At 42.6% G+C, this 26,278-nt stretch overlaps 3 protein-coding genes across 4 annotated transcripts in view; 1 reads left to right on the top strand and 2 right to left on the bottom strand.

Moving 5' to 3' along the window:
• LOC308263107 (small ribosomal subunit protein uS5-like) overlaps window positions 1-3,119 on the top strand; it is a gene marked incomplete at both ends in the record, with an annotated part of 8,667 nt that extends 5,548 nt beyond the window's left edge. Inside the window, one exon of the mRNA XM_080695979.1 lies at window positions 2,577-3,119. Coding sequence (XP_080552105.1) covers window positions 2,577-3,119 — 543 coding nt within the window. The remainder of the gene's footprint in view (window positions 1-2,576) is intronic.
• Window positions 1-3,992, bottom strand: part of NXPE3 (neurexophilin and PC-esterase domain family member 3) — a gene marked incomplete at both ends in the record, with an annotated part of 35,240 nt that extends 31,248 nt beyond the window's left edge. For both annotated transcript variants that reach the window (XM_080696035.1, XM_080696036.1), the window contains one exon: window positions 3,900-3,992. In XM_080696035.1, coding sequence (XP_080552161.1) covers window positions 3,900-3,992 — 93 coding nt within the window. The remainder of the gene's footprint in view (window positions 1-3,899) is intronic.
• CEP97 (centrosomal protein 97) overlaps window positions 1-26,278 on the bottom strand; it is a gene marked incomplete at both ends in the record, with an annotated part of 120,360 nt that overhangs the window by 53,522 nt on the left and 40,560 nt on the right. The window lies entirely within an intron of this gene.

Here is a 26,278-nt window from a genome sequence, read left to right as displayed (position 1 = left end):
ACCATGGAAATGGAGCTGAATCTTAAAAGACCAGTGATCAGAATTTACAGGACAGAGTAACAGCTGCACAAAGAGAGGACACAAGAGGATTTAAAGAGGATCCTACTTAAGTATTCAGCAGAGCACTGATGAGCATATTTAAGGCAGCTTGCAGAGGCTGGGAAGGAATCAACAAAAGCCAACAGAGAGAACAGTAACCTCCGATCCGCTCACACCAAGCTAATAATAGAACTTGTTCCTACCAGCCAGACTGCAGAATCTCAGCATCACAGGCTATGGGGTAGAGTACTCAGAAAACTTGACTCAGTAGTGGAAAACACTTAGCCCTTAAACACTGATCTAGTCCCAACTAACACATCCTAAAATCAAGACCCAAAAGAAACAAACTATGAGGTGAAGATTTGGCTTGGGGTAGAATGGGTGCTTAGCATGAGCAAGGCAATGGGCTTGCACGCAGGTGTGCACCACTGCACCCAGCTTGTACCAATATATTGGAGTGTTTCCCCTATGTTTTCCTCTATCACTGTCTTTTTTAAAAAAAATTTTTTTTTTTTTTGCAGTACTGGGGGTGGAACCCAGGGGCATTCTACCTCTGAGCTACACCTTCCAGCCCTATTTTTCATTCTTTATTTTGAAACAGGGTCTCATTGAGTTGCAAAGGGCCTCACTAAGTAGCTGAGGCTGTCAGAAAACTGAAATCCTCCTGTCTCAGCCTCCCAAATGCTAGGATTACAAGTGTGCACCACCATGCCCAGTTTCCTCTAGCACTTTCAATTGTACAAGTCTTACATTAAGGTCTGTGATTTATTTTGAGTTGATTTTTAGCATAGGATGAGGGGAATCCAGTGTTCTCAGCACCATTTGTTGAAGAGGATGTCTTTTCTCCAATGTATACTCTTTAAATCTTCTTCAAATATTAGATGGCTACCAGCCAGGCGTGGTGGCGCACGCTTGTAATCCCCACGCTTGGGAGGCAGAGACAGGAGGATCGCGCAGGTTCGAAGCCAGCCGCGCTGGCTTAAGAGACCCTATTTCCAAATTTTAAAAAAATATAAAAAATAGGTTTAGGAGTGTAGCCCAGAGTTAGAAGGGCTTCCAGGAACCCCAGTACCACCAAAAAAAAAATTAGATGGCTACAAATGTACAGGTTTATCTATGGGCCCTCCATTTTTACAGTTTTATTGTGTCTCTTTTTATGCCAATGCTGTGCCCTATTTGTTACTATGGCTCCTCAGCTGCACTCTTCTTGTAGTACTGGGGATTGAACCAAGGGGTGCCTACCACTGACCTATACCTTTATCCCTTTTTATTTTCTATTTTAAGATAGGGTCTTGCTAAATTGCCCAAGCTCAACCAGGCGTAGTGGAGCAGACTTGTCATCCAGTACTTGGGAGGCTGAGTCAGGAGGATTGGAGGTTTGTGGCCAGCCTCAGCAATTTAGTGAGGCCTTCTGCAACTCAATGAGACTGTTCCAAAATAAAAAATAAAATAGCACTGAGGGTATAGCTCAGAGCTAGAATGGGTTCAATCCCCAATATCCCCCCAAAATTGCCCAAGCTTGTCTTGAACTTACAATTCCTCTGCTTCAGCCTCTGAGTAGTTGGAATTATAGGAATGAGCCACCATACCAGGCTTCCTTAGTACATTTTGAAATCAAGTATTATGATGGCTCCAGCCTCGCTCTTCTTGCTCAGGACAGCTTGGTTATTTGGGGTCTCTGAGCATCCATATGCATTTTAGGATTGCTTTAGCTAGTGCTGGTATTTTTATAGGGATTACATTGAAACTGTACATCACTTTAGTTATTTTGGCCACTTGAATGATAGTAATTCTCACAATCTATGAATATCAAAGATCTTTCGCCAGGCGTGGTGGCACACGCCTGTAATCCCAGCATTTGGGAGGCTGAGACCGGAGGTTCGCAGTTCGCAGACAGCCTCAGCTACTTAGTAAGGCCCTCCGGAACTCAGTGAGACCCTGTTTCAAAATAAAGAATAAAAATTAGGGCAGGGGGGTGTAGTTTGGAGGTCAAATGCCTCTGGGTTCCATCCCCAAACCCGCAAAAAAAAAAAAGATCTCCCCCCCCCCCGTTATTTTTTTGTTTGCCTGACTGCTCTGCCTAAAATTTCAAGTATAAAAGAAGACACTGTTATCTTGTTACTGAATTTAGAAGAAATGCTTTCAATATTCCTGTATTCAGTATAATGTTAGCTATGGGTTTGTCAGAATCACCTCATATTCTTCGAACATACTCTTCAAAGTACCTACCAATTTTTATTATTGCTCACAGGAAAAAAAAAAAAACCTGTGAACTTTATATGACCATTTTGTAGTGATATCAGGTGTAAAAACACACAAAGTAAGTTTTCCCAAGATAAATGAAAAGGCTTATGGCTTAGCCTTTAGAGTATCTAGTCCTAATAAAACCCAATAAGCCAAAAAAAAAAAAAAAGAAAAACTGTAAGAAGGCTTGTAACCTAAGAAGTACCATACGCCAACAAAATAAAAAAATAAAAAGGACGGCATCCTTTTTTGCAAAGTTGCCGAGGGGGGCTTCAAACCTGCAAACCGTGCAGAAGCAGACCCGTGCTGGCCAGCGGACCAGGTTCAAGGCATTTGTCGCTATTGGGGACTACAATGGTCACGTTGGCCTGGGTGTCAAGTGCTCTAAGGAGGTAGCCACGGCCATCCGAGGGGCCATCATCTTGTCCAAGCTCTCCATCGTCCCTGTGCCGAGAGGCTACTGGGGGAACAAGATTGGCAAGCCCCACACTGTCCCTTGCAAGGTGACGGGACGCTGTGGCTCTGTGCTGGTGCGCCTCATCCCTGCCCCCAGAGGCACTGGCATCGTGTCCGCCCCTGTGCCCAAGAAGCTGCTGATGATGGCTGGGATTGACGACTGCTATACCTCTGCCAGGGGCTGTACTGCCACTTTGGGCAACTTTGCCAAGGCCACCTTTGATGCCATCTCAAAGACCTATAGCTACCTGACCCCAGACCTCTGGAAAGAGACAGTGTTTACCAAATCTCTCTATCAGGAGTTCACGGACCATCTTGTAAAAACCCATACCAGAGTCTCTGTGCAGAGGACCCAAGCTCCAGCTGTGGCTATGACATAGGATTTTCATACCACAAAAATAAAGTGAATGGAACTTGTAAAAAAAAAACCTGCAAACCTCCTGTCTTAGTCTCCCCAAGTACTGGATTACAGGCATGCGCCACCATGCCTAACCCACATGGTACTCTTCAAAGCAGGCTCATCAACTCCCTTCCCTTAAAAACATCTTCAGTTTTTTGCCAGGTGTCAGCTGAAAAGCTCTCCTCCTTGAAGAAGCTTCTCCTTTCTCACTCTAAATATGCCCTAGAACTCCCTTTCCTTTCTTCACAGCCCTTTCCACAGTATCTGTCATTATTCCTATGTTATGTGATTAGCATCATTACTTATTATTACAAGTGGTATGGCCCTAATCTGAAATCCAAAATCCAAGACTTTTTCAGTGTTTGGGCTTTAGAACATTTCTCATTATTGTATTTTCAGTTCAATCAGTAAAGTCTATGCAAAAACTCTAATAAGAGTAAGCCAAATAAACCACTTTTCTTTATAAAGTAAAACAAAAACCTCCAAAATGTGAAATACTTCTGGTCCCAAGCATTTCGTAGAGGGATTCTCAGCCTATATTATCTTCTCCCGTGCGGAACGTGAGCTCAGAATGTGAGCTCCATAACTAAAGAAGCCAACTCTGTCTTCGGCCCTGCTATGTCCTTGGTGACTAGCACAAGTGCATGGCCACTGGAGACACTCAAATGCTTACTGAATACATGAAAAGATCTGTAACAAGGATAAGTTTCCTGATGACCAGTCTAGTTAGCACCAACACCCCCTCGAAATGAGTACTCACCTCTACCTGAGTAACATTGACGACCAGCACCACCACCATCAGCACGGCAAGCAGACAGCAGAATAACCGCAGCTTGAAGAAAGTGGTCCACATTGTCTGGCTGTGTCCTGATCACCCATGGCCGACACCGTGCTACCTTCACTCCTCAAAGCGCCATGTTTTTGTTCTTCTCAGCTGAGGATGAACTTTCCATGTAATTTGCTTCTCTCCAGCAAGGCACCTTAAGAGCTCTTTGTGTCCAAAAGGGAATGCAGTTGGTTCAAGGAGCATATTCTTCTTCAACAGATTCCTTCAAATAGGGGAAATAAAGAAAAGATCACCATCCCCATCAGCCAGGGATGGTGGCACACGCTTATAATCCCAGTACTTGAGAGGCTGAGACAGAAGGATCATAGATTCCTGGCCAGCCTCAGCAACTTAGTGAAACCCTGTTTCAAAATAAAATAAAAAAAATAAGTCAGGCGTGGTGGCACACACTTGCAATGCCAGGACTTGGGACACTGAGACAGGAGGATTGCAGGTTCAAGGACAGCCTTTGCAAGTAGTGAGACTTTCATCAACCTAGTAAGATTCTGTTTCTAACTAAAAAATAAATTAGGGCTGGGGGTTTGACTTGGAGGTAAAATCCTCCTACATTCCATTCCCAGGACCAGAAAAATAAAAAATAAAATAAAACTGACTTGAATAGACACTTCACAAAAGAAGAGATACAAATGGCCGATACATGAAAAGGTATTCAACATCACTAGCCATCAGGGAGATGCAAATCAAAATGACGCTGAGATTCCATCTAACCCCAGTCAGAGGGGCAAACATAAAGAAATCAAATAACAACAAATGCTGGTGAGGATATGGGGAAAGAGGAACTCTTTTACACTGTTGGTGGGAATGCAGAGTAGTTCAGCCGCTATGGAGTTCAGTGTGGAGATTCCTTAGAAAACTAGGAATGAATCCACCATTTGATCTGGCTGTACCACTCCTGGGCATCTTTACAAAGGGGTTGAAATCAGAGAACTACAGTAACATATGCATACCCATGTTCATAGCAGCACAATTCGTAATAGCCAAAATATGGAACAACCTAGGTCTCCATCATCAGATGAATGGATTACAAAATGATGGGAAATACACACAATGGAATTCTACTCCGCTATAAAGAACAAAATCATGTCATTCACAAGAAGATGAAAAGACCTAGAGAACATTATGTTAAGTGAGATCAGCCAAGCACAGAAAGAGAAGGGACATATGTTTTCTCTAATATGCCCAAACTGGGGAGTATTAGGGATACCAGAGGGACTTCACATAATGGAGGGGAAACCCGTGCAAAGCTGAAAGGGAAAGATAGAAGAGGAAAAAGGCTGAGGTTGATTAATGGAGGAGCTACATATGAATATGTATAAAAGTATGAATGTAGCATGGTCAACCTGGACACTCATTGTTGGAAGGGGAGATGTGGGGGTGGGAAAGGGCACCAAGCACAGTCTGAATGTATGCCATTTACAATATGATCCACACAAACATAAATAAATAAATAAATAAATAAATAAATAAATAAATAAAACAAAATAGGGCTGGGCATGTAGCTCAGAAGTAGAATTTCCCTGGGTGCACTCCTCAATACCACACACACAAAGAAAGAAAAGATCAATCAGTTGCAACTGTCTAGGATGAAATAAGAGGAAAATCACATTTCCTCTTCTGAACCTAGAGTCCAAAGTCAAAAGAAAAGAGCAAACAACCAGAGCACAGTAACCGTCCATCCCCAACTATCTCAATTTCCTCTCCCAACCCCAGGCTTCTATATAAAGACAGTAACATTTGCCTTCCTACTTATTTAGGTTTAAACTATTTTGGTGGGGGTAACTGGGGATTGAACCCAGGTGTTCTACTTCTAAGCTACACCCCAGTTCCATTTATATTTTTTTGTTTTAAAACAGGGTCTTGCCAAGTTACTGTGAATTTTGCTATATTGCTAAAACTGTCCTCAAACCTGCAATCCTCCAGTCTCAGCCTCCCATGAACTGAGATTACAGGCATGTGCCACCATGCTCAATTTAGGTTTTAATTGGCAGGGGGAGGGTGGTTACTAGGGATGAAACCAAGAGCATTCTACCTCTAAGATACACTCTTACCCATTTTTATTTTTTGTTTTGAAACAGGGTCTCAATGAGTTGCTGAGAGTCTTGCTACATTGCTGAGGATGTCCTTAAACCTGTGTTCACCTAGTCTCAGCCTCCCATGTTTTGGGATTTCAGGCAAGCGCTACCATGCCCAGCTTAAATTTTAGCTCACTGTTTGTTTGTTTGTTTGTTTGTTTGTTTGTAGCATTCTACCTCTGAGCTACAACCCCAGCCCCATTTTTATTTTTGTCAGGAGCTCTGGATATTGTTCAAACCATCCTGATACTCTCTGGAGCCACCACTCTCTATGGCAGAAGGCGGCAAACATACTTTGGTTTCTAGCACCCCAACCACAAATATAGTCCTTGTCTTCTCCTTTGGTTTCTAGCACCCTAACCACAAATGTGGTCCTTGTCTTCCCTCAGCTAAGTAACCAAGTGCAGGGGGAATGACGCCTGCCCTGAAGATGCAGGGGAGGAGAGTTAAGCTTGAGGAGTAGGTAATAGGATCCCTGAATTCTCCATCACACCTGTTAGAGGCACAGGACTTCAGAGTTTGCCATTTCTAACTGTCTTCCCACACAACAAATTCAAGATGCTCTCTCCAAGTTACTACTTTTATATACATAAACAGAGAAGATACTAGTATTTTTACTCCCAGGGAAGCCTCCATGGAGGTCAGGGTATACAGGTAAAAGTGGGAAAAGTGCATAATCTTGCTTTGGAATACCTCCAAATAACTCAGCTGCATCAGCATTCCTCTTCACCTCGGGCTGGACCTGGAAAGCCTCCTCTTTTCTCATTTCTCTGCTCCACCAGTGTGATTCACTTCCATCTCACAAGGAACAGGCAAACCCTTCCCTGACCCAGCTTCAGAAGGGAGACAAGACTGAGCTCTTCCAACATGCTCTCCACCCTCAGAATCCTCACAGCACTTATTTTTGCTTCTTAGCTGATCTTTCTCATCTAAAGCTAGAATTTGCCAATCATGATTATATTTTTAAAAGCAGAAAACCAAGCCATAATCTCAATACTTTGGGATGCTGAGATAGGAGGATCACAAGTTCAAGCCCAGAATGGGAAAATTAGCAAAACCTTGTCTCAAAATTGAAAAATAAAATAAAATGGGCTGGGGTGTAGTTGAGTGGTTGAAACCTCCTGGATTCCTTCATATATATATATATATATATATATATATATATATATATATATATATATATATATCACACACACACACCACACACACACACACACACACACACACACACACACACAAAGATTTATCAGGGAAAAAGACTTAAGGATAATATATCATACCTTTTTCAATTTTCTCACAGTAATCAGCTCTTTATATGGCATACAGTCACCCAACAATCCATGCAATAAATGATTAGAGTTCTTACTCTGTACTACCCTTTCTACTACGTGTCAGACATTCCCTTCAAAAGTTTACACTCACATTCTTCACTCTAGAAAACAAGAAGTGGCAGGAGGCAAAAAAAAAAAAATCCTTTGATTTTCCAGTTCCTCTACCACATATATGGTCCTTATTCTCCCTCAGGTAAGTAGCAAGACACTTATGTGGGCAGTCTCCTTTTTAAAGATGAGATCATTCCTTTCTTGAATACAAAAAAGGTTGGAGGTATAGCTCAGTGATAAAATAAGCACTGGCTTAGCATGTACAAAGTTCAATTCCCAGTAAAACAAGAAAGAGAGAGAACATTAAATCCACCATTTCTAGACATAGAAATAGAGGATAACTCTGTCACCAGGACCTCAACTGTTCTGGTACAGAAATTTTTCTCAAAGAGTTGGCCATAAAAAGCATAGATTTCCCTGGTAGCCCATATGGGAAAAGACTAAAGACATAACCCATGGGGATTTAGCCATACCAGACAGGTGTGGTCTGTGGGTTCTCTGGATGCCAGCCTTTTAGACATCAGTGTGGTTCAGAGCCGATCAGCAGCAGCACAGTGGTGATCAGTGATGCAGAGGACAGTAGAGGAACTATAGAGCTACCGGCAGCAACGCAAGAGCCTTCTGCTGACATTAATTATGGCCATGCCAGGGAGAAACCTAACTTCCTGCTAAGAGCAAATAGAGCCTGACAATTGGGAGACCCATAGGTACACCTCCCTAGATACTGTTTGAAGTATACCAGATAGACCTGTCTTTAAAAGATATGTTAAGCCAGTACTTAGGAGGCTGAAGCAGGAAGAACACAGGTACAAGGACAGCCTCAGCAAAGTAGCAAGACTCTTCAAGCAACCTAACAAGACCCTATTTCAAAACAAAAAAATAAATAAATAAATAAAAAGGGCTAGGGGTATAGCTTGAAGGTAAGATGTACCTGGGTTAAACTCCCAGAATCACATTTTTTAAAAATGTATTAAAATGTTCATAGTTGTCACCTCTGGGCAGTTTTTGTTTTCTCCTTTATCTATATTTCTATTTTTTCACCAAATGAAAATCACACACATAAAAAATAAAGCTGATTTCTAAAAGTAAATATTAACGATCATATAAAGAGAAATAAGGCAGTAAGCCACATTTGAGAAAACAATTGAATTTTTTTTTTCATGGTACTGGGGATGGAACCCAGGGGGGCCTTCTTCTACCTCCGGGCTACACTCCTAGACCTATTTTATATTTTATTTGGTCTCTTAAACCAGCCGAGGTTGGCTTCAAACTCACGCGATCCTCTTGTCTCAGCCTCCCAAGCACAGGGATTACAAGCATGTACCACAACGCCTGGCTAAAACAAATGAATTTAAAATAAAAGCTTTCTAAGTAAAAGAAGAAACCTGTAACAAGTGTTAATTATTCTACCACAAATATAAAAGCTAGACATTTTCACAAGAAAGGTATTTGCAAGGGAGCAGAAACTATCATTTGGTATCTCAGGCCACATTAGAATCGAGTAATAACAGTGCTAAAGAGGACTGGCTTTAGACAGAAAAGCAAGATCAACCAAAAACTATAACATAATTCAATATAATTTACCTTTTGGGGAAATTTCCCAAGAGATGCTCACTGGAACTAAGAAAACAGAGTTTACTTCTAACTTTCCTCCCACCATGAAATCCTGAACTCATGCAATCGTGACCAGCAGCCTTTATTCTTTTCTTGCCACATCTGAAATACACGCTGATGTTTTTTTCTTTTTTATATCATTCTTCGTGCTCACACAGTATAAAGCACACAGTATAAAGGTTAAAGATGCTGAAAATAAAGTAAAGGAGAACATATTAGAAACTACAAGTACAATTATATAGGCAGAAAGGCATGCATATATTTAAGTGACATTGTGGGAAGAGCTGTGATAGGAGCATTTCTTTTTCCTACTGGTAAAAACTAGTAACTGGCCATTCAAATACTGTAACTTCAACCTGGCAAACCACTCTAAGCCCTTAGCCTTAAGTCAAAACTTTAAATAGCAGCCGGGCGTAGTGGTGCACACTTATAAGCCCAGCATTTGGGAGGCTGAGACTGGAGGATCGTGGTTTGCGGACAGCCTCAGCTACTTAGTGAGGCCCTCTGCAACTCAGTGAGACCCTGTTTCAAATAAAGAATAAAAGGGCAGGGGAGGTCGGAGGTCAAATGCCTCTGGGTTCCATCCCCAGACCCGCAAAAAAAAAAAAATTTAAAGAGCAGCATAACCGAAAAAATATATAAGCCAAAGATAAAAGCTCCAAGTACTGTCTTTCTTTTTTTTAATATACTTTTATTGGTACATTATAGCCTCACATCATAATGTAGTTCATAGTGATGGTGACACACATGCACACAGCCCTTGGTGGGCTTTCCCCTGGCTCCCTCCTTACTTACCCCCTTCTCCATACTGGATATTGACACTGATATTGGTACTCTCACGTATGTACATAATGTCCATGGAAATGATTCCTTCACTGATTCTCCCTCCTCCATTTCCTTCCCCTAGACCACTCCCTGGCTCCACTGAAGTTTCTTCCCCATTATCTGAAGTCTCTCTTATATCCCGATAACTCCCTAGCTTTCACATATGAGAGAAAACACATGACCCTTCCCTCTCTGTAACTGGCTAATCTCAATTAGCATAATGTTCTCTAGGTCTATCCATTTTCCTAAAAATGACATTATTTTGTTTTTCTTGATTGCTGGATAGAATTCTATTGTGTGTATATCCAATAATTTTGCAATCCATTCATCTGTTGATGAACACCTAGATTGGTTCTGTAATTTGGCTATGTGAAATGTTCTGCTATAAACATGAATATGCATATATTACTATAATTTTTATTTTGGTCCCTTTAGAAAGATAGGAGTGGTATAGCTGGATCATATGGTGGATCCACTCCTAATTTTATGAGCAATTTCCACACTGATCTCCATTACAACTGCTCCAATTTGCAATCCCACCAACAGTATAGAAGAGTTCCTGTTTCCCTACATCCTTGCCAGCATTTATTGTTGTTTGACTTCTTGATTGCTATTCTGATTGGGGTTAAATGGAATCTCAACTAGTTTTGATTTGCATCTCCCCGATTGCTAATGATGGTGAACACTTTTTCATGTATCTATTGGCCATTTGTATCTCTTGTTCTTAAGTGTCTATTTAGTTGCCCATTTCTTTTCTTGTAGATCAATAATCCATTCTTCCACTATAGAAAATAAGAAGTGCCTGTATAAATTCAAGTGACAGTTATCATTCAAGAAATCTAAGCTTGCTGGGCATGGTGGCGCAGGCTTGTAATCCCTGCGCTTGGGAGGCAGAGACAGGAGGATCGTGCAGGTTTGAAGCCAGCTGTGCGCGCTGGCTTAGGAGACCCTGTTTCCAAATAAAAATGTAAAAATAGGTCTCGGAGTGTAGCCCGGAAGTAGAAGGGCTTCCAGGAACCCCAGTACCACCAAAAAAAAAAGAAATCTAAGCTTGAGTGGTCTTGTTTTCAGATCTTTGTGATGTGTCATAACACCATGTATTCATGTTTGTTTGTTTTGAACTGGGGACTGAACCCAGGAGCATTCTACCTCCAAGCTCACCTTCAGTTCTTTTTCTTTTTTTTTTAAGCAGGGTGTCACTAAGTTGCTGAACATCTCACTAAATTGCTGAGGCTGGCCTAGAACCTATGATCCTCCTATCTCAGCCTTCCAAGTACTAATATTAAAAGCATGTACCACCACACCCAGCTACAAATAAACTTTTTTGTGTGTGTGGAACTGGAGAGTGAACAAAGGGGCATTCTACCTCTGAGCTACATGCCCGCCTCTATTTTTTTTTATTTTGAAACTGGGTCTCTCTAAGTTGCAGAGGCCTCACTAAGTAGTTGAAGCTGGCCCTGAACCTGTGATCCTCCTGTCTCAGCCTCCCAAGTACTGGGATTACAAGCGTGCACCACCACGCTTGGCTAAATAAACCTTAATAAACAATAAAAAATAAGACCCATAATACTAAGTGCTATAAGAAAAAATAGGGCATGCTGATAAATCATGGTCCTCAACCCTGCATCCACATTAATAATCATTGTGGAAGTTTTTAGAAATGCCAATGTCTGGCACCCACCCAACCAATTAAATCCAAATCTGGAAATAGGTCCTGAGATGATTATAATATAGCCAAGTAGGGGCACACTAGTGACTAGGGACTGCTATTTGTATCAGTTGGCTTTTCGGAAATGAGACTGCAATTGTAGCTTGCCTATTCTGGGTGGGGCAGTGGGGACAGCCATCCCCACATCAGTGATCTACCCTTCCTTTCCTTTCTCAATAACAAATAACACTTTATCAGCCCCAGAGAAATTGTAAGCATAACAGACATTTTTTAAAGATACTAAACACTGTCCAAAGCAAGCAGATTTCAAACACTATGGAGGAATAGTATGCCGCTACCTCCACCAAGGGGAAAAGACAATTAATGGGCTGTGGGAGCCCCCCACCCCCAGCTTCAAACACATCCTGAAGCTCCAGATGCTATTTAAAAGCAGTGAAGAGGGAGGAAGCGCACCAGAGCAGTGTGATTCTTTCTCTTTGGGAAATGTGGCAGCAACCTTCCTTTAAATAATGAAAACCAAAGAAAAAAAAGTACAGCTTCATAACATATTGCATAGTCCTGCACCACCACCCTCCTGACCTTTGGTGAGGCCAGAATAGCATACAAGTCCAGGGTTTCTACATTACACCTTGCAAAGTTATACTCCTTTCTCTCCAGAAGACCCAAATCTGATGTCCCAAAACTGCAGCTCGGTAAGATGAGAGAGGCCCATCGTGTGACAGCACTGCCGGCCAAGAAGCTGCTGGTGCCCGCAACGGTGAGACGTGAGATAGAGACACTGTGCCCATCACCGATTACTGCACACCCGGCCAGGGAGGGTCACAGGGAGAGGGGTGCCCAGCTGCGTCCCGGAGGTCGCGTTGCAGCAAGTCCAGACAACCAAGGGTGGAGATGCTGCGGGCCCCGGGTGTGGCCCAGGCTGCGGCAGCCTGGGCTCCAGCTCGGCCTTGGGCCGGGCCTCCCCTCCCGGCCCAGCGCCCCCAGGCGCGCACCCCAGGGCTGCCCCTTGCATCTCCGGCTGGCTCCCGGCCGGCCGGGGGGTGGCGCTCCGCAGCCAGGGGCGCGGTGATCAGCGAGCACCGCGGCTCGGGGCAGGGCCCTCCCAGCGCCCATCCCCACGGCGCCCGCACAGCGCCCGCAGCCGCACCCACCTGGGCTCCCGCGGCCCGCTGCAGGCTCCGGGTGGCAGCAGCTGCGCCGGGTGCTCGCCGGCTTTATGACCCCACCGCGCGGCCGCTCTCCAACCCCCGCCAACGATTGGTCAAACTCGGAGCGGGGCGGGCCGACGGCGTTGATTGGCAGCTCCGCGCGCCCATCGCCGAGCCCCAAAGCCAGAACCCGGAGTTGTCTCTGCTCCAGCTGAGCGTGGACCAGCTCCAGCGCCAGCGCGAGGGGACCTGCAGCTCTTGCCCTCTGGCCTCAGATCTTCCTTCTTTGGCAACTCAAGATTGTGTGACCTGTCGACCTTGGCGTTCCCGAGAGCATCCGCTTTAAGGCTTTTTCTGTCAGCCAAGTGACCACAACACCGAGATGGCCCTGCTCGGATGTCTTTTCTGTGCAGGGCTATTTATTGTTCCCTGCGCCAGAGCAACACAATTTGTTATGCCAAGTCTTAGTATCTTCGCTTGCCAGAGTACATTTCCCTCTTCGATTAGGGGTAATCCTATTTGGGGCGTTTTTCTAACTGATAAAGAGTCTGTAACAGTTTTGTGAAATTAGGGAACTGAAGGAGGTCCTTAGAAGACAGCAGTGCTTACTCTGGAAGCCCTAAGGGATCGCAAACTGTTGTTTCCCAAAGGAGCCCAGAGGGCATTAGTTTCAACTAGTTTATATGAGCAAAACACACACCCAAAAAGTAGACCTGCCCCCACACTGTTATACCAAGATTGAAGAATTAATATAAATTGCAACCAACAGTCATTATGTGGTAGGGGAGTGCTCCCCACAGCCTGATCTCAGAGACGAAAGGAATACTTCGCGGGCCAGAAGTAGGATATGGAGGTCCTTCTTTTAAACAATGGCTGATGGCCGAGGCTGGCAATTTTCCACAAACTGGGCCCCAAACAAAGAAATGCCAACCTTTTTATATAGTTGGTCACTTAACTTTGAAAGGAGAGAAGACATGACACTTTTATAACTAGTAGAAGTGTGATACAGGAAGCAGAAAGAGCTTGCTAATTCAAGGCCTTATCACTCTTATCGGGCATATGTACCCTGGCTGGGCTGGTGCTGCCTTATTTATGTTTAGAGACAACCTTTGCTATCTCTTGTCCTGTTTAATTATCAGCTCGCTGGCAACTGGGGGGAGGGAGACAGGGCTACTGTATTTTTCCCTATCCTAAGTCTAAATTCTTTTTTTTTTTGAAGATTTAAAGAAATTTATTAGAAAGATAGAAATACAGAAAATAGAACACAATGTTTCATTTTTAACATGTTAAAGCTAAGTCTAAATTCTTCACTGCTAATATTTTCATGACCCTGACGGTTCTTTTCCCATATCATTCCTCTCTTTGAGAAATTCTCAAAGTATTTTGACGAGAAATTATCCTTCGTGATTGCTTTCCGTCAGAGCCATGAGAGTTGCATAGGGCAGACGATCCTTTCTAGCTATTGATATTTTCTATCACTCTCTGGACTAACCCCTGTACACACGGTATAAGATAGTATTCCTCAGGATAAAATCTCCCATTTTCATTACCAAGGAAGTTAAGACGAGGCTAATAGAGTTTTCCAGTTTCCACCAACCCCCTTTTGGAGCATTTTGCTGAAAGGGGCATTTACCCCATATTTTCTGCTAACTCAAGGGCTGGGGTGGTGAATCCCTTTAAGGCTCGAGTGATATTTCTATCTGGGGCAGAGTTATTTGGAATAAAGGCACAGCATTGACAGCCAAGGAACACACACACACACACACACACACACACACACACACACATACACACACACCTACCTCTTTTGCTGCCATTATCCTATCTAAAGCTATTCTGTTTTCCCAAACCATCTGACTGGTGGGGCCCAACTGGTCTGAAATTCCTTTGACTGCATCCCTTGTGTAATTTACAGAACTTTGTTGATTGTAATACATGTAAATTATCCAATCTACATTTTTATTTATTGTCACCCACCAGAAAATAGACTCAAAGCCAGCAGCAATTTTGTTTCTTGCTTTGAACTCAACTGGAACTCCCCTGGGTACTCCTACTGCATCTAAATACATGTGGGGATCAAAGGTCCCTCCCGGCCCTGGTACTGGTAAAGTCTCACACTGGGCCTTGCAGGGACCTTCTTGTCCTTTTTCGTGCTAATATGCAAACAGGATGGTTAACTGAACCAATACACTGGCCCTCCCCAGGAACTTGGCAGAATAGAAAGTAAATTTGAGACACCATACCAACATATTTCTGCCGAAGCTTCAGATAACTCAGCCTTTTCAGTATATGCCTTGACCTCTCTGCAGGTTTCCAAGAAAAGTACCTCCCACTGGCATCTCTCGCATGACACTTAGAAGTTTGACTTAGAAGGGGGCTGAATACCCTGGGGAGTACCTAAAGGACTCAAGGGAGGATGTTTGGTCACTTTGGTGCTGATGTCTGTCTCCGGAAATAAGAGGGCTAGAGTCTTGCAAGTCTCAATAGAAGGATCTTTGTTTCCTTTAAAAAGATGTATAAGGCCAGGCGTGGTGGCGCACGCTTGTAATCCCCGCGCTTGGAAGGCAGAGACAGGAGGATCGCGCAGGTTCGAAGCCAGCCGTGCTGGCTTTAGAGACCCTTTTCCAAAAATAAAGTAGGTTTGGGAGTGTAGCCCGGAGGTAGAAGGGCTTCCAGGAACCCCAGTACCACCACCAAAAAAAAAAAAAAAAGATGTATAAGACATCTTAACCCAGCCTCCACCTTACTCCAGCCCAAAGGGAAGGGAACAATTTGTATCTGTGGCAGCCCTGCAGTGGAGGGGTAATAGTCTGCCTTGCCAGCCATCTTTACAGAATATTTAACCCATTCCAGTCATGCATTTGTATCTCCAAATCCAGTTTCTATCTCTAGAGTCCGTCTTAGTTCTTTTATTTCCACTATAGTTGCCATGGCTGGGTCATTTCTGGCTTCCCCCACATTGATTCAGGGGAGAGATATTTTTCAGCTTGGGAGAGCCACCACTGATTTTTCAGACTGCTACCTGGCATGAATCAAAGGTGACACAGCTATTCCAATCTTGGTCACAATTATAGTGAAAATTGCAGTGGCTAGCTGCAATAATTCTATCAGCCCTGATGATTGCCTTCTGCTTCCTCATCCTAACAATACAAAGTAACCTTAGACACACACCTAAAATTAAAATTAAGAAGCAAATGATGACCATAAATCCCATAAGTAAAGTCAGTCCTAAGGCACTTATGACATAAAACTTAAGAGTCCAGTTCTGTGGTTTGAGATGTGCTGCTCCTCCACCTCTCATCGTTCATGAGTCTAGAAGCTTCTGAGACTGGCTGGAGCAGGGCAGGCTGCCTTCTTTAAGATCAGCTTGATTGGTTCTCCAGATTTTCTGTGAGCAGTCCAGTGAGTCATCTCCAGAGCTGAGAACTCCCCGGCTGCTGGTTTCAAGTGGCTGCGATGAATCCAAGCTGCATTATCTTGGACCTTCACTACTGTTGGAGTAGCAGGAATACCAGTGAAAGACCCTTTCCACTTTGACTTGAATGGTGCCTGGTTCCAGTCCTTAACCTACACTAAGCTTCCAGGCTTATAGAGATGGACAGCTGTAGTTAAACTGACTGGAGTTCTGTCTAATAACCATTTATGCAAGTCATGTTTAACTTTACCTAGTTCCCTTATGAGCTTATGCACTTCTAATTCTCCTGCCTCTGGTAGCTTTCCTGGCATCCCTTGGAGGTAGGAGGGGGCTGAGCATACATCATCTCACAGGGAAAGTGTCTGGTTCTCATGGTAGGAGTGCATCTAATTCTAAAGAGACTAAGGGTAAGGCTTGAATCCAAGTTATCTCAGTTTCCTGACATATTTTACTAGCCCTATTTTTGTAGTTTTATTCATTCTCTACTTTGCCTGAACTCTGTGGCCTATATGCAGAATGCAGCTTCCAGGTGATGCCCAGGACAGCTGCCACATTCTGGGTGACTTCTTCAACAAAGGCCGGCCCATTTTATATCCCTATGAGCAAGCAGTCTATACCTAGGAATGACTTCTCTGAGCAAAACACAGGTTACCTTCCCGGCCTTTTCTGTTTGGAAAGGATAAACTTCTTCTATCCATCCAATCTGAGTGCACGCAGTATGATTAGAAAGTAATGGTACCCATTACACTTTAATTTGTACATTTTCAAAAGGAGCTCCTCCAATAGCCTGTATCCCAGGAGGAAGCTCAGGTCCTTGTTTAGGATTATTTCTGCTGCAGGTCACGCATCATTGTGCCACCTTTTTTTGTCAAGGCTGCCAAGTGGTGTATGTAATAATATCTGCTGAGAAACTTTTCAAGATTTTCTTACCCCGTGTGGGGATACTGGTGTGCCTCCTGCACAATTGTTGGCCCAAGTGCGTAAGGGATGGCTATATAATTGGCAGGCAATCACATCCACTTTCCTGGAGTTTTAATAGCTTTTTTCCTCTCCAGACATTCTTGTTCTTGGTACCAAGGCCCGTAGGCACAGTGGCCATCCGGCCACAACATGATCTAGTTGTTTTGAGAGATAGGTGACTGGCCAATATCAGGACACAACTTGTTAGACCAGAACTCCAACTGCTATTTTTTTTTTTTTTCTTTCAGCCACAAACATGATGAAAGGCTTGTCTAGGTCCAGGAGCCCTAATGTGGGGGCTGTCTACAATTAACTCTTAAGTTGCTGAAAAGCCTACTGTTGCTCTTTTCCCCATATAAAGGGGGCTTTTTCTCCCCCTTTTGTAGATTCATAGGGGGGGTTCTGTGACAGAAAAATCTGGAATCTAGATGTGACAGTCCCATGGCTTCCAACTCAGAGAGCTCTCCGATTAGTGGGCACTCGGATGGCTTGGACTGCCTCCTTTCATCCAGTTCTCCGTTGCCTTTCTCCTCTCTGGATGGTGAACCCCAGATATTTTACTTTTTGCTTACAGATTTAAGCCCTTTTCTTAGAGATTTTATAATCACAGTGTTCTAATAGGGTGAGCAACTGGCCCGTTCCTCTGGCACAGCCTTTAAGGGTCTTGTGTTCAAGGAGAAGGTCATCAATGTACTGGAGGAGAGTGCAGCCCCAAAGCATGGGAAGGAAAAGACTTAAGGTCATGAGCCAGGACTTCTCTAAAGACAGAGTTTTAAACCCTTGAGGCGGGGGTGGGGGTGGGGGGGGTGGAGGGATTAAAAATGGGGACTCTGGGACACAGCACTTCTCAGTGGCTGAAATAAATAAAGTTCAACTACCAAGAAGGTAGCATCTTAACCAACAAAATAAATATATCTCAGGAACCAAAACAGATACAGGAACATCGGTGGAAGGAATCCTGAAACTCTGAACTGCGAGATCTACTGCAATAAAAAAAGTTTGAACATCACATCTGCTGCAGGCACAGCCAGGCCACCAGCGCCAGCGCAGGTTGCTGGCCCAAACTGCAATCCCTGGACCTGACTGACATCAACTGGCAAAATAACCCAAGAGTTTGAAAACAGACAAAGAGCTCCAACATCTTAAGCAGCAAGCAGCACCCAAGCCAGAAGTCCGTGTACTCACCAAAAGTGGGACCACAGTGGCACAGTGAGGCCTCCAGCCACCAGGATCAAGGAAGCCAGGTATCTGAGTGCGAAGGAAGCCAGGTATCTGAGTGCATTCAGAGAAGCTGTGGGTTTTAGTGTGCGCCCCAGGTCCGGCGCTCACCCTGGGTGCCTGTCCCCCGCCCCAGGTCCCAGAGCTATCCTCACGCGCCTTGCCTGTGCCCCAGGACCTGAGCTAGTTATCTGTGCCACTCGGAACTCACCTTGTACGCCTAGTCACACGCCCTCCCTGAGCCCCAGCGCTAACCTTGCGGGCCCTGCCTGCTCCCTAGGACAGCACTAGCTGTGTGCACCCAAACCTGGCCAGGTGCTAACTTTGGGCCCCCAGCCTGCGCCCCGGTCCAGCACTAGCCGTGTATGTCAGGCCCACGCCCTGGGACCTACCGCTACCCTCCTGTGCCCTGCCTGAGCCCAAGCCTATGCCCTGCCTGCGCCCCTGGACCCAGCACTAGCTGTCTGCACCCACCCCCGTGCCCCGAGACCCACCACTAGCTGTCTGCGCCCTCCCCGTGTCCTGATACTTGGTGCTAGCATAGAGCAACCAGCCCGTGCTCTGGGTCTGGTGCTAGCCCTGGGCACCCTGCCCAAGCCCTGGACCAGGAGCTAGGCATCTACGCCCACACACACCCCGGTGACCAGCTATAGTCATGCACCCAGTCCGCGCCCTGGGATCCAGCAGCACTCTGGCAGTAATTGTGTGTGCCCTGGAACCCTACAGAAACCCTTTTCCCCATCCCTCTTACAAACTTCCCTACTCTAGCTTTTCTACTCTCTTCCCTCAAAACTTTTTCCCATACTATATCTCCTTGTTTAATATTCAAAGTATTTCATATCTCCATACTTAAATACTCTACTAACTACAAGAGTCCTACTATTTAACTCTCTCTCTCATTCTCAACAAGATATTACCTTATTATACTTAAATTCTTACTCAACCTAAACATATCCTCTACCTAACCCAACTCCTAAACCCATCGCCCAGGCTGCTTCCCCATCACCCAACCCTCACCATTGGAAAAAAAGTACTGCTGACCTGCTGACAGATCTAAATTCCAAATACTAAGATTGGATTAGACATAATACTCACAAACAATGGGTAGACATCAGAAAAACAGGCCTGAGAACCAGAAATAATTAAGAGACAACCAAAATCATGAATACTGAACTACAAGAAATTCAAGAAGGGGAGTTGAGAATCTTGATCTCCAATATGATGAAAGGCTTTAAAAACAAGTCTACAAGAAATGAAAGAGGAAATTGAAACACGAAGAAAGAATCAGAAAGAGGTCTGGAATGAAATGAAAGAGTCAATAAATGGCCAAGCGTGGTGGTGCATGCCTGTAATCCTTGCACTTGGGAGGCAGAGACAGGAGGATAGCACAGGTTCAAAGCCAGCCTCTCTGGCTTAAAAGACCCTGTTTCCAAATAAAAATATAAAATAGGTCTGTGAGTGTAGACCGATAGAAGGGTTAGATGAAATGGAAAGTAGAATATCACTGTTAGAAGACAGTTCATTCAAAACCGAAAACACAGTCAACAGCATACAGAAGTCAGTACAGCAACAAAACCTAAACATCCAACAACTATGGGACAATATGAAGTGTCCTAACTTATGAATAAAAGGCATTGAAGAAGGGATAGAGGTACAGACCAAGGGCATCCATAATCTCTTCAAAGAAAGAATTTCAGAGAATTTTCCAAACATGGAAAGAGACTTTGTTCTCCACGTTCAGGAGACCTACAGAACAGCATTAAGACAAGATCAAAGATTGTCCCCATGCCATATAATAATCAAAATGACCAACATAGACATCAAGGAAAGAATCTTAAAAGCAGTGAGAACAAAAGGACAAGTGACATATAGAGGCAAAACAATAAAAATCACCCAGACTATACAACCCAAGTCATGAATCACAGGAGAGACTGGTATGATGTGATCCAGACCCTGAAAGAAACAACTTCCAACCAAAACTGTTATATCCAGCAAAACTATTATTCAAAATTGATGAAGAAACAAAGTGTTTCTAGATAAGCAGAACTTCAAAAAATTCATGAATTCTAAACCAACACTAGAAAAAAAATACTTAAAGAAATAAACCATAAAGAAGAAAAAAGAAGCAAACTCCAGAACCAGAAAGAGAAGAAGTTGATCACCAGGGCATCTAAGTAAAGAAGAAATAATATTATATCTAACAGAAGATAGAACACAATATGACAGGAAACAAATACCATATTTCAATAATAAGACTGAATGTCAAGGGACTTAACTCTCCAATCAAAAGGCACAGACTGGCAATTTGGATTTAAAAACATAATCCAAATATATGCTGTTTGCAACAAACTCACCTCACAGCAAAAGACATTCACAGACTGAAAGTGAAAGGATGTAAAAAGAAATATCATGCCAATGGAGACCAAAAACGGGCAGGAGTAGCAACACTGATAGCCAACAAAACAGACTTTAAGCTAAAACACATCAGAAGAGACAAAGAAGGGCACTTCCTTTTATTAAAAGGAACAATCCACCAAGAAGATATAATGAAAGTATGTGTTTATGCCCCGAATGTGGGTGCAGGCACATTTGTAAAACTAACCCTCCAGGACATCAGTCCTCAAATAGACCCAAATAAAATAATACTGGGAGACTTCAATACACCTCTCACACCACTGGATAGACCTTCAAGGCATAAGATGAGTAAAGACTCCTCAGAACTAATAAAAACTATAAACCAAATGGACTTAATAGACATATACAGAATATTTCAACCAGGAACAACAGAATACACATTCTTTTTCAGCAGCCCATGGCACCTTCTCCAAAATAGATCACATCCTGGGACACAAAGCAAGCACCAACAAATTCATAAGATGTAATAGAATTCCCTGCATCTTTTCAGATCATAATGGAATGAAAGTAGAAATCAACAATAGGAAACCCAAAAGAAACTATTAAAATTCATGGAGATTGAATGATACACTATTGAATGATGCGTGTGTAAGATCAGAAATTTGGGGAGAAATAAATAAATTTCTGGAATTAAATGAAAATAAACAACTTACCAAAATCTATGGGACACTTTGAAGGCAGTGTTGAGAGGAATATCCATAACATTGAGTGCCCACATAAGAAGAACAGAAAGTCGCCAAACAAACAACCTAATGACACAACTCAAGGGCCTGGAAGGACTGCAACAGTCTAATCCCAAAGCCAGAAGAAGGCAGGAAATTATTAAGATCAGAGCAGAAATAAATGAAATAGAGAACAAAAAAAAAACAATTCAAAGAATCAACAAAACAAAAAGCTGGTTCTTTGAGACAATAGGATTGACAAACTTCTGGCCAGCCTAATCAAAAGAAAGAGAGAATCAACTCAAATTATTAAAATCAGAAATGAAAAAGAAGACATCACCACAGACAGAGGAGAAATTCAAAGATTATCCAGAAACTATTTTGAGAATTTATACTCCAACAGACTGGAAAACATGGAAGAAATTGATAGATTTCTAAGCACATATAACCTACCTAAACTGAACCAAGAGGACATAGCAACCCTAAACCAACAACTAGCAAACAAAGAAATAGAAACAGCAATCAAAATTCTGCCATCAAAGAAAAGCCCAGGCCCTGATGGGTTTCCAGCTGAATTCTACAAAACTTTTAGTGAAAAACTAATACCAATACTTCATAACTTGTTGCGGGAAATTGAAAGAGAATTCTCCCTAATTCCTTCTATGAGGCCAGTATCACATTAATCCCCAAACCAAATAAAGACACTTCAGGAAAGGAAAATTACAGACCAATATCCTTAATGAACATAGATGCAAAAATTCTAAACAAAATACTAGCTATATGCATTCAAAACCATATCAAGAGAATTGTACACCATGACTAAGTTGGTTTCATCCCAGAAAAGCAAGGCTGGTTCAACATATACAAATCAATACATGTTATGCACCACATAAATAGAACTAAGAACAAAAACCACATGATCATATCAATAGATGCTGAAAAAGCATTCAACAAAATCCAACACCCATTTATGTTAAAAAAAAAACACTACAGAAAATTGTAATAGAAGAAATATATTTCAACATCATTAAGGCAATATACAATAAACCCAAAGCCAACAACATATTGAAAGCGAAAAAGCTGCAAGAATTCCCTTTAAAGTCAGAAACAAGACAAGGATGCCCATTATCACCACTCCTTTTCTTTTCTTTTTCTTTTGGTGGTGGTACTGGGGGTGGAACCCAGAGGCTTTCTACCTCTGGGCTATACTCCCAGACCTTTTTCATATTTTATTTGGAAACAGGGTCTCACTAAGTTGCTGAAAGCCTCACTAAGTAGCTGAGGCTGGCTTTGAACCCGTGTGATCCTCCTGTCTCAGCCTCCCAAGGGCAGGGATTACAAGCATGCACCACCACGCCCGGCTCACCACTCCTTTTCAATATAGTCCTTGAGACTCTTGCCATAGCAATAAGACAAGAGAAGGAAATCTGTCGAGGTCCAGCCCTAGCAAGAGTTGAGGTTTGTGTGTTGATGAGGGGAAGCCGAGGTCGATGAGAGAAGAATGACCACATGAATTAGATTCAACCTTCTCCATTTTATTCAGGATTTGTTATAGTTTTTATATTTTTTTATTTTTTTTATTTTTATTTATTTATTATTTTTTTGGTGGTACTGGGGTTCCTGGAAGCCCTCCTTCCTCCGGGCTACACTCCCAGACCTATTTTATATTTTTGAAACAGGGTCTCTTACGCCAGCACAGCTGGCTTCGAACCTGCGCGATCCTCCTGTCTCCGCCTCCCAAGCGCGGGGATTACAAGCGTGTGCCACCACGCCCGGCTGTTATAGTTTTTATACTTTATTTTTTGGCAGAAAAGCAAGGGCATAGCCATGCAAGCAGGATTGCCAAGGACAGGGAAAAGTTATTATTTTTTATAAAGTTTAGGGCAAGGGTGCCAGACATTTAAATAATCATAGTATGCTTTGTCTCACTTCACAAGGCTGACTCAAACTTAATCTTATACAGCGGCTTTAACTAAGGTCAGTTTGAACTTAATATTTGGCCCAATATCTTTTTCCTTGGGAAAAAATCTTTGCTGCCTGAGTCTCTCACAAGCCGCTGCCCATCAGTTTTAGTTATAATGTTTATACATAAAATTCCAATTATATGCATTAATCCAAATAATCCTAAAATAATTTTATGAAGAAAGGAATGCTAGACATTCTTCATGGGGGATCTACGACGTTGCAGATCCCCTGACTGAGCTTTCTCAAGATCTGCAAGACATGCTGTAGCAGAAATCAAAGGAATTCAAATAGGAAGAGAGGAATTAAAATTATCCTTATTTGAAGATGATATGATTCTTTATCTAGAAGATCCAATGAACTCAACTAAAAGACTTCTGGAGCTGATTAATCAATTCAGCAAAGTTGCAGGATACAAAATCAACCTAATGAGATCAGTTGCTTTTCTCTATGCCAACAATGAATTCAAAACAAAAGAAACAAAGAAAACTATCCCATTTACTATAACCTCTAAACCAATAAAATACCTAGGAATAAACCTAACCAAAGATGTAAAAGACCTCTACAGAGAAAACTACAAAACACTAAAGAAAGAAATTGAAGAAAACCTTGGAGGATGGAAAGATCTCCCTTGCTCATGGATAGGCAGAATAAATATCAAAATGGCCATTCTGCCAAAAGTGATCTATAGATTCAATGCAATTCCCATTAAAATACCAACAACATTTTTCATAGACCTGGAAAAATCAGTTATGAATTTTGTATGGAGGAAGAAAAGACCCAGAATAGCCAAAGCAATTCTCAGCAACAAGAACCAGGCAGGAGGCATCAAAATCCCAGACTTCAAATTATACTATAGAGCAATAGTAGTAAAAACAGCACGGTACTGGCACAACAATAGGCAGACTGACCAGTGAAACAGAATAAAAGATACAGAAACAAACTCACACGTCTATAGTCAATTGATCTTTGACAAAGGGACCAAACTCATACGCTGGAGAAAAGACAGCCTTTTCAACAAATGGTGCTGGGAGAACTGGCTATCCATTTGTAAAAAGTTGGATCTGAATCATAACTTCTCACCATGCACAGGAATCAACTCAAGATGGATCAAAGACTTAGAAATTAGACCAGAGACTGTGAAGTTATTAGAGAAAGGTATAGGATTAACACTCCAACATATAGGCACAAGCAGTAACTTTCTCAACAAGACTTCCAAAGCACAGGAAATTAAAGCAAGAATTAACAAGTGGGATTGCATCAAACTAAAAAGTTTCTTCTCATCAAAGGAAACCATCAATAACCTAAAGAGGAATGGGAGAAGATCTTTACCAGCCACCATTCTGATATCCAGAATATACAAAGAGTTCAAAAGACTCTACACTAGCAAAACAAACAACCCAATCAATAAATGGGCAACTGAACTGAATAGACACTTCACAAAAGAAGAGATTCAAATGGCCAATAGATACATGAAAAGATGTTCAACATTACTAGCCATCGGGGAGATGCAAATCAAAACTGTACTGAGATTTCCATCTAATCCCAATCAGAGCGGCAAGCATAAAGAAATCAAACAACAAATGCTGGCAAGGATGTGGGGAAAGAGGAACTCTTTTACACTGTTGGTGGGAGTGCAAAGTAGTTCAGCCACTTTGGAGATCAGTGTGGAGATTCCTTAGAAAACTGGGACTAGATCTACCATTTGATCCGGCTATACGACTCCTGGGTTATCTTTCCAAAGGGGTTGAAATCAGAGAACTACATTAACATATGCATACCCATGTTCATAGCAGCATAGTTTGTGATAGCCAAAATATGGAACCAACCTAGATCTCTATCAACAGATGAATGGATTGCAAAATTATGAGAAATACACACAATGGAATTCTATTCAGCTATAAATAAAAATAAAATGATAGCATTTGCAAGACGATGGAAGGAACTGGAGAATATTATGTTAAGTGAGATTAGTCAAGCACAGAAAGAGAAGGGACATATGTTTTCTCTAATATTCCCAAACTAGGGAGTAGTGGTAATACCAGAGGGACTCCAGATAATGGAGGGGAAATCTCAGCAAAGCTAGTTTGGAAGGATAGGAGAGGAAGAAAGCTGAGGTTGTTCAATGGAGGAACTACATTCAAATATGTATAGTAGCATAAATATAGCATGGCTAACCTGGACACTCTTTATTGGAGGGGGTAAGGGGAATGGGGGGTGAAAGGGCACAAAGCACAATATAAATGTACACCATTTTCAATATGTTCTACATATAAATAAAATAAAATATGGAAAAATAAAAATAAAAAATAAAAAATTAATTAATTAAATAAACCCTTGAGGCAATCAAGTCCAGGTGAACTGGTTTTTTGTCCCAGTTTCTGTGTCCTCTCATTCAAAAGCAAATCGTTCGTGGCTCACTTGAGTGACATGAATACTAAAGAACGTATCTTATAGGTCTAGGCATGTAAACCAGGCTGCAGTAGCTGGCAGCAAACTTAGAAGAGTGTATGGGTTAGGCACAGTGGGATGCAAGGCAACAGTGGCCTGGTTGACAACTGGGAAGTCTTGTACTGACTGACAGTCCTGGGTTCCTGGCTTCTTTACTGGCAAAAGAGATGTTTTCCATTAGGACCGTCACAGTGTAACAATACCATGCTGTTTCAGTCTCCTTAAGTGGGGCTAGATTCCCTCCAGGACTAGCCGAGGGGATTGGATACTATCTTAATAGCACAGATTGGGCATGAGGGCAGACTTCTATAACTACTGGTGCCTGATTTTTGGCCATTCCAGGCAGATTGTCCTCAGCCCATACAGAAGGTTACTAGGCTGCAACTTCTTGGCTGATGGAACTCCTCTTTTGTCCCTCAAACAGTATCCATTCTTCCTCTCGGGGCATTTGCAGGAAGCAAATTAAAGGTGGGTTGGCACTGACACATTTACTTTTCTT

The sequence above is a fragment of the Muscardinus avellanarius genome (genome assembly GCF_963383645.1).
Source record: "Muscardinus avellanarius genome assembly, chromosome: 5".
Taxonomy (NCBI): domain Eukaryota; kingdom Metazoa; phylum Chordata; class Mammalia; order Rodentia; family Gliridae; genus Muscardinus; species Muscardinus avellanarius.
The sequence above is the reverse complement of the archived record's forward strand: the minus strand, read 5'-3'. Positions and strand labels throughout refer to the sequence as shown.